At 43.8% G+C, this 16,661-nt stretch overlaps 1 protein-coding gene across 3 annotated transcripts in view; it reads left to right on the top strand.

Annotated features, from left to right (window-relative positions):
* Positions 1-16,661, top strand: part of Znrf1 (zinc and ring finger 1) — an 89,024-nt gene that overhangs the window by 65,796 nt on the left and 6,567 nt on the right. For all 3 annotated transcript variants that reach the window (XM_048437226.3, XM_048437224.3, XM_048437225.3), the window contains exon 2: positions 13,067-13,162. In XM_048437226.3, coding sequence (XP_048293183.1) covers positions 13,067-13,162 — 96 coding nt within the window. The remainder of the gene's footprint in view (positions 1-13,066; positions 13,163-16,661) is intronic.

Below are 16,661 nucleotides of genomic sequence, written 5' to 3'. Positions count from 1 at the left end.
CTTTTAAAATATGGTATTCTGGGCCAGGTGTGGTGGTGCACACTTCGGATCCCAGAATTTGGAAGGCAAAGGCAAGCAGGTCTCTGTGAGTTCAAGGTTAGCCTGGTCTACATAGTGAGCTCTAGGACAGCCAGGGCTGTGTAGAGAGATCCTCTCTCAAACAAAACAAAACAAGAATGGGTTCCCCCTGGACACACCCTAGGAGAAAATCCATTCCCTGCTTTGCAGTTTCTGGTGCTCATCTACTTTTCCTATTGTGACCCCTTCTTCCATCTCTGATGCTTCAGTGTAAATAGTCTTCAGATACTTTCCCAACTGCTTCCCATCGTTGTATTTCTTCCTCTGGCTTTCTGCTGCCTCCATCCTTCCCTCCCTTCTTCATAAGGATGCATGGAATTCTGTAGGACACCCCCCACCAGCCAATCCCATCCTATTGTAAGACACTTCATTTATCACAACTCTGTAATCTGTTTTTCTATGTAAGGTAACATTCACAACATGTTTTGTGGATGTTTTTGTAGGGCCATTATTCTGCCCACCACACATTGTATAAATGTGTACACATATGTTATAATTTAATGGTTAGGTTAGTAAAAGGACCCTTGATTTATAGCTGAGGTAGTTCAGTCAGTAAAATGCTTGCCTAGCGGACCTAAATTGAGTCTCCAAAACATACATAAAAAAGATTGGGCTTAGTGGTGCATACTTTTAATACCAGGGCTGGGGAAGCAGTAAATAGACAGATCCCTGGGAATCACTGGCTAGCCAGCCTAGCACACTTGGCAAGTTTTAGGCCAGTGAGAGGCACTGTCTCAAAAAAATAAAAGGTTGTCAGTGCCTGAGAAATGATACCTGAGACTTCCCTCTGACCCTCACATGCACACACGGCACACACACACACACACACACACACACACACACACACACACACCTGAGACTTCCCTCTGGCCCCCGTGTGCACACAACACACACACATACCTGAGACTTCCCTCTGGCCCCCGTGTGCACACAACACACACACATACCTGAGACTTCCCTCTGGCTCCCATGTGCACACACCGCTTACACACACACCTGAGACTTTCCTCTGGCCCCCACGTGCACACATGGCACACACACATACGCACCACTGCAGACAGTTTGGGAGGTGAAGTGCCCTGATGTTGACTTCATTTCTCTTGAGTAGAAGAGAAAGCATAAGAATTCTAAAGTGCTGAATCTAGATCTCTTTTTTTCTGTTCTGTTTTCTGAATACTTGCTTTTTAATTCTTTCCACACATTTCAATAAAAGCAGTATTTGTCAATATTTATGTTCTTGAAGCCAATCTTCTGGGAAATTGATGTGCTGACTGGAAATGAGGAAATGTTAAAACCAATATAAAAATAGTCTTCAAGGCAAAATGTCAAAGTGAAGAAGGAATTTGCAGTTCTGTGGTCCTCTCATTTTGTAAGCATTTGTGAGTGAAAGGTCCGGTACACAGGCAGCATACTGACATAGTATTAATGTCCACTGACTTGTGCTGACTGTGACGTGACATTCTGCTACAGACCTTTTGCTTGCCAGACAGATTTGTTATCATTAGGAGGTCCTTAACTTTCTTAACCTTGGCTCTGTTGTCACAGTAAAGATTTATGAGATATCCTCCTGTTCCTGCTACCATGTTGGAGTCTTTTCTTCCAGCCTCTTTGTTCCCACCCTTGACTTCCTCATTCTTATTCACCAGAGTCAAGGAATCTGAGCCAGAGAAGAAAAAAAAAAAACAAAACAATAGAATACTATGCTTTGCACAGCTCAGTAGAGATACATACTATTTTAGGGATCTTAGAATTGGAGGTCCTTTTTATTTGTGCTGTGTCCAGAGACTCTCTAGGAAATTCCTTTGACCCTTTAGTCAGTACCTCATAGTACTCTAGGATCTTTCTTTCTAGCTGTGGTGGACAGAAAAGCAAAAAGACTTTTCAGACACTGACACTCCCTTTGGTAGAGCTGAATGCTGCCCCTCTGCCTTCAGAAAAACTCCATTCTACTCTTCTGGCATCTTTCTCTTTAGGCGCCATTTCAAAACACAGTGTGGCCCTTGGAACTATGTCCTAGTATCTGCCTCCATGTTCTCTAGTGTATAAATACAACTGAGAAGGGGCCGGGGCTAAATCCAAGCAAGACTCCAAATCTTCACTGTTACTGTGTGCCAGGGCCCAAGCTTGAGCTGATAGTTTTTGAGACATGAATGTAACCAACATATATTTTACAATCTGGGATTATAATAAGTACCTCAGAAGAACCTTCTAGTGGACTTCCAGTGATGTGAAGGCCAGGACCACTGATATTAGCAGACATCAAGTTGCACAATGCAAATAAATATTTTTATTCTATATGAGCGGTTACATAGCATGGCCATTTGCCAGTAAGTTATACTAATCATAATTGGTAATATATATAGTCAAGCATTTTTTTCTCTTGTCATTGAAAAATTCCAATCAGGTCATGGGCTGGGCAATGCCTTTAGAAATCCAGAAATAGGTGCAGTCTGGATTCTTGGTATCATTCTTCCCCTTTGTCCTTTTCTCTTTCTTCACTGATTTTTTTCTTCTCCAAATGCTGTCATACTCATTCTCTTCCTCCCTCCCACCCTCCCTCCCTCTTTACCCTCCTTTCCTTTTTTTTAAAAAAAAATTTACTTATTATGTATACAATATTCTCTCTGTATGCCTGCAGGCCAGAAGAGGGCACCAGACCCCATTATAGATGGTTGTGAGCCCCCATGTGGTTGCTGGGAATTGAACTCAGGACCTTTGGAAGAGCAGACAGTGCTCTTAACCTCTGAGCCATCTCTCCAGCCCCCTCCTTTCCTTTTTAAAAGAAAGGAAAACTGGGAGCGGGAGAGATGGTTCAGAGGTTAAGAGTACCAACTCCTCTTCTAGAAGACCTGAGTTTGATTCCCAGCACCCACATGGTAACCCATAACTGTCTGTAATTCCTACATGTGATACTCAGATATATATTCAGACAAAACGCCCATACACATATGATAAATGAGTCAAGAACCAAAACAAAATTTGGATCTCTGGGGGGGTGGAGTGGTGAGGAAAGTTAATTGAATATTAGGACTTTAGCTATATCAATAAAGAGCCTGAGGACTTAGAACCCAGTCTCTAGTTGGTGGAGAAGAAAGCCTGCCGCAGGGCAGTCCCAAGGCCAGCCCTATTTCCTTTGGAGGTTTTCTGAGGATTGTTGCTACAGTGAGGCTCAGTTTCCGCCACCAGTGCCTGGCCCTGCAGTGTCCCTGGACACTCCTTTCTGTTATGATATAGAGACGACCCACAAGTGTTTGGTACTGATAATTGCCCTGTTTACTTAGACACCAGTTTTTCTTCTTTCCTCATTTGGTTTTATTTTTGTTTGTAGATAGGGTATGCTAGTTTGAATGTAATTGGCCCCCATAAGCTCATAGGGAGTGGCACTGTTAGGAGGTGTGGCTTTGTTGGAGTAGGTGTGGCCTTGTTGGAGGAAGTGTGTCACTGTGGGGGTGGGCTTTGAAGTTTCCTATGTTCAGGAAGCACCATCACCACCACCACCACCCAACCCCATGAGTCAGTCCACTTCCTGTGCTTTTTTGACTGAACCGTTTTCCCAGCCCCTCTTGTTCTTTTGAAACATCCACATCTGCTCAGTTGTCACTTCTCTCCTGAAAGTCTGCTTCATCTAAATTCACCATTCATCTTCCTCTACATATCATATAGCCTGGCCCCTTATCTACTCTTTCATCATGAAAAACTGCTTACAGCAAATCTGAGAGATGTTTAGTCCATCAGCTACCATTGTGTACTTCATTTTCATGTAGCCACCTGAACTTCCAAGTGTCAGCAACATGTCGTCTACTGCAGTTTAGCCCTTTGGGGGGCGGGGCAGAGTCTCGTATAGCACAGACTGGCTTCAAACTTACTGTGTGTCTTAAGATGACCTTTAAATTTTTGATCCTTCTGCCTCCACTTCCTAAGTGCCATCACCACACGTAGTACAAGTTTTTGTAATTCAGGTAAAATTATGAAATAATGAAATCTCAAATCTAAAGTTTATATTTGATAAATTTGACAGATTCTACTCACAATCCATTAGCTTTGTTGTTCTAAAATTTATTCTAATTAGTCATACTGTGTGTCCTAATAACCTTCACTGAACATGTTTTTAATGTCCACTCACTTGCATGCATCATTCGCTGTTATTAGCTGTTACTGTGGAGTGATTTTCCCTTTGTGATCTGCACATGTATCTCAGTGTTTTTATCCATTCTGTTAACGGACAGTTAGGCTGTCTCCAGTTGTGTTGGTGGTGGTGGTGGTGGTGGGGTGGTGTTTGTGTTTTTTCAAGACAGGGTTTCTTTGTAGCTTTGGGAACCTGTCCTGGAACTAGCTCTTATAGACCAGGCTGACCTCGAACTCACAGAGATCCTCCTGCCTCTGCCTCTCAAGTGCTGGGATCATAGGCTGGGGGTGTGTTTTGTAAGAAACAAACCTACCTCTTTCCAAATAGCTGTCATCCAGTATTTCATGTTAGAGCTGTTCCAAATCCTCACTGACATTTGGTTGATGTCAGTTTTATTATTTGACATTTTTAATGGACACAAATTTATTATGGTTCTGCAAGGAAATAGAAACTGTGCACACACGTACATACATATGTGTGTATGTGGAGAGATTTTTTTTTAAAATAGGAATTGGTATAACTTGTGAAGCTGAGGGATCCTATAGTCAGTTGTCTGCAAAGTGGAAGTCAGGAAAGCCGGTCAGTGGTGTTTCTTTGTTTTGTTTTGTTTTGTTTTTTCTTTTCTGACCAGTGGTGTTTGCAGGAAGGGCAGTAGTGTCAGTCTTGGTCCAGGGCAGCAGTCCGTGTCCCATGGAGCGGTCAGACAGACTGAGAATGGAGATCTCACTTCTTCTTTCACCTTTGTATTGTGTTCAGGCCCTCAGCAGATTGTATGAGACTTACCTGCACTGGGAGGGCAGTCTGCTCTGCAGTCTGCCCAGCCTGGTGGCAGTGTTTCTGCAGACACACCACCAGAAACACCGATGATATCTTAGCCAAATATCTGGGAACCCCACCACCCAATTATGTACACACACACACACACACACACACACACACACACACACACACACACGTTGGGCTTCCCCTTGACTCTGGAAGAGAACTGCAGAGGCCATGTCCAGAAGAGAGTTAATGAAAGAGAAAGGAATTAGAACTTCTGGGCCTTTTTGTGCTCCGAATACTCTTCGGGAGGCATAACGCGTACTTCATTCATTCCATCAGTTGATATATTGTGCATTGGGTTTTTGAAGAGGAAAAGTATGGAGAGAAAATATATATCTATATGTCTTTGTACTTGAAGAATGTAGAGCCTATGGTATAGAAGTGTTTGGAGTGGCCGGGTGGTAGTGGTGCACATCTTTAATCCCACCACTCAGGAGGCAGAGAGACAGACAGATCTCTGAGTTCAAGGCCAGCTTGATCTACTGGGTGAGTTCCATCCAGGACAGCCAGAGCCACATAGACAAACCCTGTCTCAAAAAATCAAAAAAGAAAAAAAAAGAGAAATGTTTGGAGTGTCTCCCATATGGTATCTTTGTCACCTGTTTATAATACATCCCACTTAGTCAGCTTCTGTAGCCAAGTCCTATTTTATTGTCAGTAAGCATCACAGGATGTGGCATGACGATGGCATCTGGGACTGCCTGGTAGAACAGAATTGGGGTGGTACCCTCAGAACTCCCAGCTGAGCACTGCCACATCATTCTACTTTGTACAGATAGGAGGCCCCTCTCGGGTATGCAGCTCCCTTCACCCTGGTTGCTTCTTTTGATTACTCCACCTTTAGGTGATCCCAAAGACAGGCAGAACTGGGGCAGCCATTAAAATAGCGCATCGGCATCAGGAGGGTGGGGAGAGAAACTGGAGCAACAAGCAGCCAGCTCTTGGTCCTGCCTAGGAAATCAGGTCTTAAAGGAGAAGGTTACAGTTGGGAAAATAAGAAGTACATCTGTGCCCAGAGCATGTTTTTTGTTTTTGTTTTGTTTTGTTTTTCGAGACAGGGTTTCCCTATGTATCAGCCCTAACTGTCTAGCTGTCCTGGAACTTGCACTGGTAGATCAAGCTGGTCTTGAACTCACAGAGATCTGCCTACCTCTTCCTCCTAAGTGCTGGGATTAAAAGCGTGCACTACCCGGGCACTACTGCTGCCCGGCTAGCGTGGAGATTCTTCAAATTTACATTGTAGAATATTTGGGAAGTGGGTTGGGAATGCTCTGGAACCAGTTACTTAGTCTGATGCTGTTGTCAGACTGAAAAGCCAGGTTAGCCTGCCCCAGGAAGAAGCTTTTTAATTCACGTTACTCTGTGATCTTTCTTGTGGTCACTCTTGGATCACCTGCCAGTGGTACTAACCTGACATTGTGAGTGGGCTGACCTGGCACAGTACAGATTTACCTTCTCTTGGCTTGAGTCTCTGATAGGTTACTGATGGGGATTCCGCCTTAAACAGGGTACTCGTAGAAAGGAAGCAGCTGGGCTCTGGAGGATCAGTTCCCTTTGCTTTTCTGGCTGAGAAAGGAGAGAAATTGGATCTTCATTATGTCTTCTGTTGGTTACTCTTGATTGGATCTTGTAGCAATATTTGCATGATAGAGTCACCAAGCACAGAATCAGACCAGTGCACATTAATGTACTCCTTCCTCATCTGACACATTAGCGGAACAGGTCACAGCCTCTGCTCAGTGCACTGACAGGAGACAAGTTACTTAGTCAACAAGCTTAACTAGTGTTAGTAGCAAAGGTGGCACCCATGCATGTGGAAGACGGGGTGGCAGAAGCTCTAGGAGTGCTGCCCTTACCTCCAGGTGTGCTGCCCTTACCTCCAGGTGTGCTGCCCTTACCTCCAGGTGTGCTGCCCTTACCTCCAGGTGTGCGAGGTGACTGCTTCAGGAGCACTTGGGGAGCATCTTGAAGAGACCACCAGTGATTTTCTCTGGAAGGAAAGTAAAGCTTTTAGCCACTCTGACGCACTGCTGAGACCTCTGAGGAGTTCTGAGACAGTGGTGTGGCTTGGCCACCTCTGCAGACCTTTGATTTATCTTGGTTTGCCAGGCTGACTTTCATTCGGTGTGGACTTCCTTCCAAAATGGGGAAAAGATTTTCAAGAAATTCCACCCTTCAGATAGTTCATAAATATCAGTATTTGTCGTTCCATAGGACGTTGGTGCTGAACCAGGAGTGAACAGATACAAGAAAAGATTGGGGCAGTAAAGTGGTAGAATCCATCTTGATCATCGGATGACCTTTCAGGAAAGAAGGTGGGGACATTAGCTTTTCCCCCTTAGCTCCCCATTTTCTTCTTCCCACCCCCTTACCTTTTGCCCTTCATTTTTATTGGAAAGGTAATATGCAAACCCAGTGCTCTACAACTTATACTGCAGGCTCTGTGCCAAGTAGAGTGCTGGATTCTGGGATGCTAACCTACATTGACAGAATTCTAGAAACATTATTATCTATGTTTAGGGATCATCTAGAAACTTGGCTGTGGGGCATTGCAAAAAGTTTGATGTGATTTGAAGACCTATGTCTATGTTGGGTTCGCTGCTAAACCGTTTGGTACAGCAGGGTGCTGACTTGTGGCCAGACTTGCTGGCTGTCAGCTCTCCCTTTCTGGCTCTGTTAATGTAAGTTACTTGAGTCTTTGAACTTCCCTATGAAATAGAGTTAATATAGTACCTACCTGCTGGTAGTACTTACACTGTGTGATAAATAAGAAGCTGTGTAAAGCACAGTGGCCGTCCTTAGCAATGACTCGGTAAGTGCAGAATATCATTTACCTATTATATTGCATGGGGAGACTCGTTCCCATGTTGGAAGGATGGAAAGTACCAGTGGTGGAACCCAACAGAATCTGTGCGGCTGTGCCCTTCTTTTCTGTGAGTGCATCTACTTAGTCTTGGTCTGACTAGCCCTCTCTTCTTTCCTCATCATTTATTGCTCTAGGCCTGATGTTGATGTTACCTCGTTCAGTCTTTGCAAACATGAGATGAATTCCTCCATTTTTTCCCACTAATAAAACTGAGGGCCAGTGAGAGATATATTACTTGCTAAGGTCTTGAGTCTAGAAAACCTTTGTCATTTTGTCATTCTCTACTTGCATAAAAATAGTCCCTAATTACTTCATGGAGCTTATAAAATAAAATAAGAACCCTGAGAGGCACAGACTCTGCTTTAGTTAAGACACAATTCTCCCTTCCACACTACTCTTCATCTACCAGAGATAATGGTTCCCAGCTTACCTCTTTCTCAAAATCCCATGGTCAGTTTTTCTTCCCTCATGGAAAGAACTTTGGACCTAAGAAGATCCAGTGTAATCTCAGCTCTACTGTGAGCTCACACTGCTTGCTCCAAGGCCTTTCTGGGGCCTGCTCCCTCTTCAGTATAATGAAGAGATTGCTTTAAACCCAAGAGTCTCAGCCTTTCATCTGTTGCTGAGTGACATGCTTGCCAGTATCTCAGTGATAACTTTACCCCTTCTCCTTCACTCAGGTCTCACTCTCAAATACAGGACTGGTGTGATGCTGTTTCAGGCATCACCTGATTCTTCTCAGAAATGCTGGGGGAATACGGCATGAAAAGTGTAAACTTTTTCTAGTAACAGATCACTTGCATACCTCTGTGTCTGCACCCAGGCTGCAGTTGGGAAGCCGCTCTGGAGCACCTCCTTCATTGCCACTATAGCCCCATCCCTCAGCCTGCACACTGCACCCAGTAGTAACAGGGAGTGCAGCAAATAAGTATTCTCTGGACCATTTGAATTCTAAAGAAACCTTGCTCTTTTGAGTTGGAAGCATCAGAAAATCTTTTTTAAACACACAAGAACTTAGGTTGGCAATGAAGTGTCTTTCTTCTGAGTCTCAGGTTTATTCCTCATCTCTCCATTGCGTATGTGACACTGGATCTGCACATTTCTAATCCGGTTTGAAAAATAAGCAGCCTGATGCCGGGCGGTGGTGGCACATGTCCTAGCACCTGGAAGGCAGAGGCAGGCGGTTCTCATTGTGTTTGAGGCCAGCCTGGTCTACACAGCGAGTTCCAGGACAGCCAGGGCTGTTAGACAGAGAAACCCTGTCTCGGGGGGGTTGGGGGGGGAGCAGCCTACTTCTGCTAGAAAAACTAGGAGTAGCGCACTCCTGTCTCAAGCTTATAATGATCTTCTGGTTTTTGTTACTTATGGACTTATGACTATGCAGAGGTCAGATATTGTACTATTTCTAAGACCTCAGGTGAAGTGTTTAGATGCTGAGAATTTTTAGGGAAATAGGGCCTATGCCATGGAATCCACATCGGCTGTAGTTAGCTGAGTGCCTCGTCTTCTGTTTAGTCCTATAGCATTGTCACTACTGCCTGTGATGGCACATGGCTTTTTTTTTTCTTTTTTGGGGAAGGGGAGTAGAGACAGGGTTTCTCTCTAGTCCTGGAACTTGCTCTGTAGACCAGGCTGACTTCTTTGTTCAAAGAGATCCACCTGCCTCTGCCTCCTCAGTGTTGTGATTAAAGGTATGTGTGCCACCACTCCCTGACTTTTTGCATTATCACTGAGGAAAATATTTGAAGATTTTAAGTAAGTACCTATATGACTTGCTTCCTGTTTCCGTGCCACTTTACCCTTTCCATAGAGATTTAGCAAGGCATCATGTGAGGGACACTGGAGAAGGTGTGAACTCCTCTATCTTTGGATTCACGGCTGTGTATTTAAATGCTTTGCTTTTTAGCTGTTTCTTTAAAAATGTTTCAGGGGAGGCAGAGGCAGGCAGATCTGTGAGTTCAAGGCCAGCCTGGTCTACAAAGCAGGTTCCAGATGAGCCAGGACTACAGTGAGGCCCTGTCTCAAGAAAAAAAAAAACAAGATGTTGGGAGTAGGCTTAGTGGTTTAATAGCACTGGCTGCTCTTGCAGAAGACCATGTTTGATTCCCAGAACCCATATGGTAGCTCACAACCATCTGTAACTACAGTTCCAGGGAATCAGATGCCCTCTTCTGACCTCTGTGGACCAAGCATACATGTTCTGTGCATACATATATACAAGCAAAACACACACAAAATTTAAAAAGTAAATATTGTAGATGGTCTTTATCAACATCAAATCATGATAATTCTAACTGAAAACTAATGGAAGAATGAAATCTGCAACAAGTAATTAGATATATTATGTTGTGTTAGCAACTTCAGACCTGGTAAGAGTCATTGTTACAGCCAGGCAGAGGTAGGACACACTGTTAATCCCAGCACTGGGGGCACAGAGATGGGTGGATCTCTCTGAGTTCAAGGCCAGCCTGGTTTATAGAGCTACACAGAGAAACCATGGCTCGAAAAACAAAACAACAAAAAAAAAAAGTCATTGTTACCAAAGAAAGAAGCTTTAATAGTGTAAGATATTTGTGATATATACAAATGGATGCAGACAAATCAATAACTTTTCAAAGTTGGTGGTTCTGTGGTAGAATTTTGCATGCAAGAAAAAAAGATCTCTTTGAAATTGTTCAATAATAGAAAATAGAAAATATTGATATAATAACAGTTCATCTATCTTATTACTGGGCATGTTCATCAGTGCATTAACATGCTGGAGGCGGGGAATAAACCGTGGATGTGGGGGGGGGGGTGAGCTTTGCTTAATTGTCGTTTATCTCAGAAGATTCTCTTATATTTTTGGTTGTGAACCTAGCTTTTAGCGACTGGGCCATCCCTCCAGCCCACTGAGAAGATTCTCAACCAGAATTTACTGATACTTTTAGAGTGTTGAGGAAACCCTTTGGTGTATAACAGTGCAGATTGCCCTAGGGATAAAATAGCAGATTATAGTGCCCTGTGTTTATCTGGCATTGAAAGCAGCTGCTTTATTTAGTAGTGTTTAGGACCATGTTGAAGAGCTGTACCCCTCTTCCCCCCCCCCCCCCCGCTCAGATATTGGTAAAGGACATAGCTGCCTTCGTTTCAAGGGAGGCCAAGGACTCTTCAGTGAGGGGTGAAGATGCTCATCAAGGGTGGGTGACCGGAGGAATGGAGGTGCAGGCGGCAGCAGTGACAACGGCAGGGTGGGAAGCTCTCTTATTTAAGGATTATTCAGCGGCCTTCGTTGGCTGCCTGCCTGGCCTTGTCTGCTAGGCCCCATTGGAAAGAGTCTAAAGGAACATCAAACTCAAGTCAGCAAGCTCTGCTGAATGCTGTGTGGTAGAGAAAGAACCCTAGTGAAAGTTGAAGGCTATGAGGAAAGGTAAAATCTCAGGGACTACAGATTCAACACAACGCCCATCAAAATCCTAGCAAAATTCTTCAAAGACCTCGAAAGAATGGTACTCAGCTTCATATGGAAAAGCAAAAAACTCAGGATAGCCAAAACAGTCTTGTACAATAAAAGAACTTCTGGAGGCATCACAATCCTTGACTTCAAACTCTACTATAGAGCTACAGTACTGAAAACAGCCTGGTATTGGCATAAGAACAGACAGGACCAATGGAACCAAAGAGAAGACCCGGATATCAATCTATACATCTTCGAGCACCTGATCTTTGTTAAAGAAGCAAAAAATATCAAATGGAAAAAAGAAAGCATATTTAACAAGTGGTGCTGGCATAACTGGATATCAACATGTAGAAGAATGAAAATAGACCCATATCTATCACCATGCACAGAACTCAAGTCCAAATGGATCAAAGACCTCTCAGCATAAAGCCAGCTACACTGAATCTTATAGAAGAGAAAGTGGGAAGTACACTTGAACGCATTGGCACAGGGAACCACTTCCTAAATATAACCCCAGCAGCACAGACACTGAGAGAAACAATTAATAAATGGGACCTCCTGAAACTGAAAAGCTTCTGTAAAGCAAAGGACACGGTCAACAAGATAAAACGGCAGCCTACAGAATGGAAAAAGATCTTCACCAACCCCACATCAGGCAGAGGTCTGATCTCCAAAATATACAAAGAACTCAAGAAATTGGACACCAAAAGATCACATAATTCAATTAAAAATGGAGTACAGACCTAAACAGAGAACTCTCAACAGAGGAATCTAAAATGACTGAAAAACACTTAAGGAAATGTTCAACATCCTTAGTCATCAGAGAAATGCAAATCAAAACAACTCTGAGATTCCATCTTACACCTGTAAGAATGGCCAAGATCAAAGACACTGATGACAACTTATGCTGGAGATGTTATGGGGAAAAGGGAACACTTCTGCATTGCTGGTGGGAATGTAAGCTGTTACAACCCCTTTGGATGTCAGTGTGGCGATTTCTCAGAAAATTAGGAAACAACCTTCCTCAAGACCCAGTAATACCACGTTTGGGTATATATCCAAAGAATGCTCAATCATGCCACAAGGACATGTGCTCAACTATGTTCATAGCATCTTTGTTTGCCATAGCCAGAACCTGGAAACAACCTAAATACCCTTGACCAAAGAATGGATAAGGAAAATGTGGTACATTTATACAATGGAGTACTACATAGCAGAAAAATATAGCAACATCTTGAATTTTGCAGGCAAATGGATGGAACTAGAAAACATTATTTTGAGTGACACAAAAAGACAATTATCACAGGTACTCACTCATAGGTGGTTTTTAAACATAAAACAAAGAAAGCCAGCCTACAAACCACAATCCCAGAGAACTTAGACAACAATGTGGACACTAACAGAGACTTGCATAGATCTAATCTACATGGGAAGTAGAAAATATAAAAAGACAAGATCTCCTGAGTAAATTGGGAACATGGGGACCTTGGAGGAGGGTTGAAGGGGAGAGGAGAGGCAAAGAGGGGAGCAGAGAAAAATGTAGAGCTCATTAAATATCAATAAAATTTTAAAAAAGGAAAAATATCTCAGGAATTAGTGAAGGAAAAACTGGTTTGGCTCTGTCCACATTGTCTCTGTCCAACCCTACACAGTTGCTGAGGTTGAGCATGTCCACACGGACTGGATATCTGGATTTGGAGAAGATACTTCATATTGTTTTCCTCTCTTTCAGGTTTCAAGTGCCCCATTTGCTCCAAGTCTGTGGCTTCTGATGAGATGGAAATGCACTTTATAATGTGTCTGAGCAAGCCTCGCCTCTCCTACAATGGTAAGGGCTGTCTATCTAGTCTGCTTCCTGATGTCAAGATAAGTTGGACACTGTCGGGGGGCTTAGCCTCCAAGTGAGGGGACTCTATAGTTTTCTTTCAGCACGGATATCTATGTAGTAGTGGGGAACCTGCTATTTCAGGAGCCTTGGTTATAAGTTGGGGTGCTGAGGAGTTGCCCAGGAAGCCAGGTCCCTCGGGGCTATAGTGGTGAGAAGGTAGATGTAGCATGAATAATAAAAACCCAGAGACAGATATTGGGGTTCAAGCTAAAGAACAGGAAAGCAGAGCGGCCAGCCACTGGCTCTTACCTCTACCTCAGACTGAAATGGGCGATCCTGCCTCCATGAATCTTCAGAATGAGACTGAGTGTAAGAGCTGGTTCCTCCCATTTCATATTCCTCTCTTGTGCTGGGATTAAAGGCGTGCACCACCACCGCCCAGTTTCTGTGACTATCTATTGTGGCTGCTGGGATTAAAGGTGTGTGCCACTACTGCCAGGCCTGTATGACTGGCTAGTGTAGCTGCTTTGCATTCTGATCTTCAGGTAAGCTCTATTTATTAAAACACAAAAAATATGCTATATTATATATTATAATATATAATATAGAATGCTCTCAGCATTTTTTGAGGATTGTGTTTCTCCTCAAAAAATGTTAAGGACTGGAGCTATAGCTCAGTGGTAGAATGGTTGCCAGGCATGAACAAGGCCCTGGGTTCATGGGGTTTTAGCACTCCCACCCCATTATAGTTTGTCAATTTTAGATTTTTCAACAAGATTTTGTTCTTATAAGAACTTGCTGGCCAAAGGATGGCACGTTATATGTCTTGGTACATGCAGCCTGAAGACCTCTGGATATTCCAGAAGGTCAGCTCCAAGGCAGGCTGTGGCCCTGTGTTTCTCTGTGACAGCCCTGTTCCTGGGTCTGTTTCTTTAACCTTCCCCTGCTCAAGCTCAGCTTTGTCCCTGTTACCCATCTCCGCCTGGGACCATGGAGGGAGAGGACCTTCCCCCCATATCTCATAGTGTGCTGCAGTCATGGCCTCAAGGACTGTATTCACTTCTGTCCTACATGTGTCGAGACCTTATGAAGACTATTTTGTCCTGTGACAAAAAAAAAAAATGAGATCTCTCTGTAGACACTGCCTTTGCTGTCATAGGACAAAGAAGCTTCACAGGGGTGTTGGCCTGAGGGAACTTGGCTTTTAGAGTCATTGAGAACTTTGTAATAAAGTCTGTGGCAGACAAAGTGCTGTAAGGACTACATAAAACAAACTCACCTCACATACTCATGTGGTCTCCAGATTACTTCCCAGAGTACCCAGCTCTTTCTGTACCATCACTGAGTGACTGGTGCTGCTGGTCTGTCCTCACCAGCAGCCGAGGAAGCCCCTTAGAGCAGTGGTTTTCAACCTTCCTAGTGTTGCCATATTTTTGTTTCTACCTTATAACTGTGATTTTGATACTGTTAAGAATCATAATGTAAATGTCTGATATGTAGGATATCTGCTATGTGAAAGGGTCTTTGGGCCCATGTGTTGAAAACCATTGCCTTAGAGGAACGGAAGAATGGCCATCTGAGACAGAGCCACTGTGGTTCTCCCTCTGATCCTTGGTTTTCCTTTATCCTTTACATGAAAAGCCACGTCCCCCTGTCTGTAAGATACAGGCAGTTCAGGGTTGTCTCGTAGGAGCCAGTCTTTTCCCACCAGAGACAGGGCGGACGGACACTCCAGCCTGTGAGTAGAGTTTATCCTGTGCACAGGACGGATGGAGAAAGGAGGCTGTGGCAGCGTGAGCATGTCACGTTCAGTCATCATTTTTGTTCATTTTAGTCTTCATTTTGTTCATGTAAGAGAACAGTGTTTGGGGCTGGGTGTGGTGGCTCTCACCTTTAATCCCAGCACTCTGGAGGCAGATGCAGGCGGATCTCTGGGTTCCAGGACAGTCAAGGATACACAAATAAGCAGTTGGGCGCTTGGGGGGCAGTGTTTGCTACCTGGGTTTGTGTATGACTGGAACCCCTAGTAAATGTTTTGCATTCAGACAAAACATGAATTCTTGGGTCCTTAGACCAAAGCTTCCAAGGCAAGGACTCTGGATTGATTTTACTGGTAACATATTCTACCTAGTTTTTCATCACCCCGCTCTCACATACTTTACCTTATCTACTTTAACCAAAAAAAAAAAAAAAAAAAAAAAAAGTGGGTCCAAAAAGATGGTTCAGCAGTTAGGAGCTTGGCTGCTTTTCCAGGGGACCTGAATTCAATTCCCAGGACTCATGTGCCCACTCATAGACATCTGTAACTCCAGCTCCAGAGGATCTAATGGCTTCTCATTCCCACAAGCACCAGGAACACCTGTGGTACATAGATGTACATACAGGTAAAACACCTATATACTTGATTAAATCTTTAGGATACAAGTTCTAAGAAAAAAAAGGAGGGAATCTGTGGCTGTAAGCCATGAGCTTGTGCTCTCTCTGGAAAGGGGCAATGTGAAGCTTTCTTCAGTGCTGGTGAAGTTGTTTTCTCATCTGCAGTGACTGGAGGGACTGCAGAGCTAGCTTAGTGGTTAAGAGCACTTGTTCTTGGCAAAGGACCAGGCTTGCTTCTCAGCATTCACGTGGAGGTTCACCACTTCCTTGGACACCAGGCACACATGTGGTGCATAGACATACATGCTCGTAAAACACTTACACAAAATAATAAAATAAATATTTTTTAAAAAATGTTAGTAACTAGAGGGCTGAGAATGCAGCTCAGGGGTAGAGTGCATGCCTGTGGTGTGTGAGGCTCTGTGTTTCATTTTCAGAAGTAAGAAAGGCAGAGTGGGGAGACAGAGAGGGAGAGTAAGCACCGTGAACTGGAAAGCAAGCCCTGGAGTCTCCTGGTCACTGCCCTAGAGACCAAAAATACATAGACATTCACTCACACCTTCCACTGTTGCAGGCACAATTGAGGAAATTTCTATAAAATTTATGATAGTTATGGAAGATGAAATTTAGTTAACTACCAAAGAAAAAGAGTAGAGCCTCCTAAATGAGGCAGATAGAAAGTAGTATTTTTCTTATTATGAGGTTTGGCCCAAGTGGAGGGTTGGAAGGCCTCCAGTAGTTGCCTGACAGATTATTTTTTAAAATTTAGGGAAAGCAAGACCAGTTTTACTGGTCCAACCAGTGCTCAGAGAAAAAGAAAACTGGCACCTAGTGCTGCTAGGGCAAGGACTCAGCCGGGGAGTCCCTGCTGGGGGGACAAGGGGGCCAAATCGCAAGCAGCAACCATCAGTATTCTTACCCTTCCGGGTCTTCCTGGGGCAGCCCTGGAACCTAGGACTCCTAGAAGCTGAGGGAGTTACAGAGAAGAGAGGAAGGCGGTGAGGAGTCTCTAGGTAAACTTGATTGCCTTCAATACCTAGGTCTTTCCTTTCCTAAACTCTCTGGCCGTCATACTGCCCAGATAGCAATACAGAAGCTCCTGAGTTGGAGGTATGACTTTTCT

The sequence above is a fragment of the Myodes glareolus genome, chromosome 22 (genome assembly GCF_982192425.1).
Source record: "Myodes glareolus chromosome 22, mMyoGla1.1, whole genome shotgun sequence".
In the NCBI taxonomy this organism is placed as follows: Eukaryota; Metazoa; Chordata; class Mammalia; order Rodentia; family Cricetidae; genus Myodes; species Myodes glareolus.
Note: the sequence above shows the minus strand (reverse complement) of the source record. Positions and strands in the feature narration are given on the sequence as shown.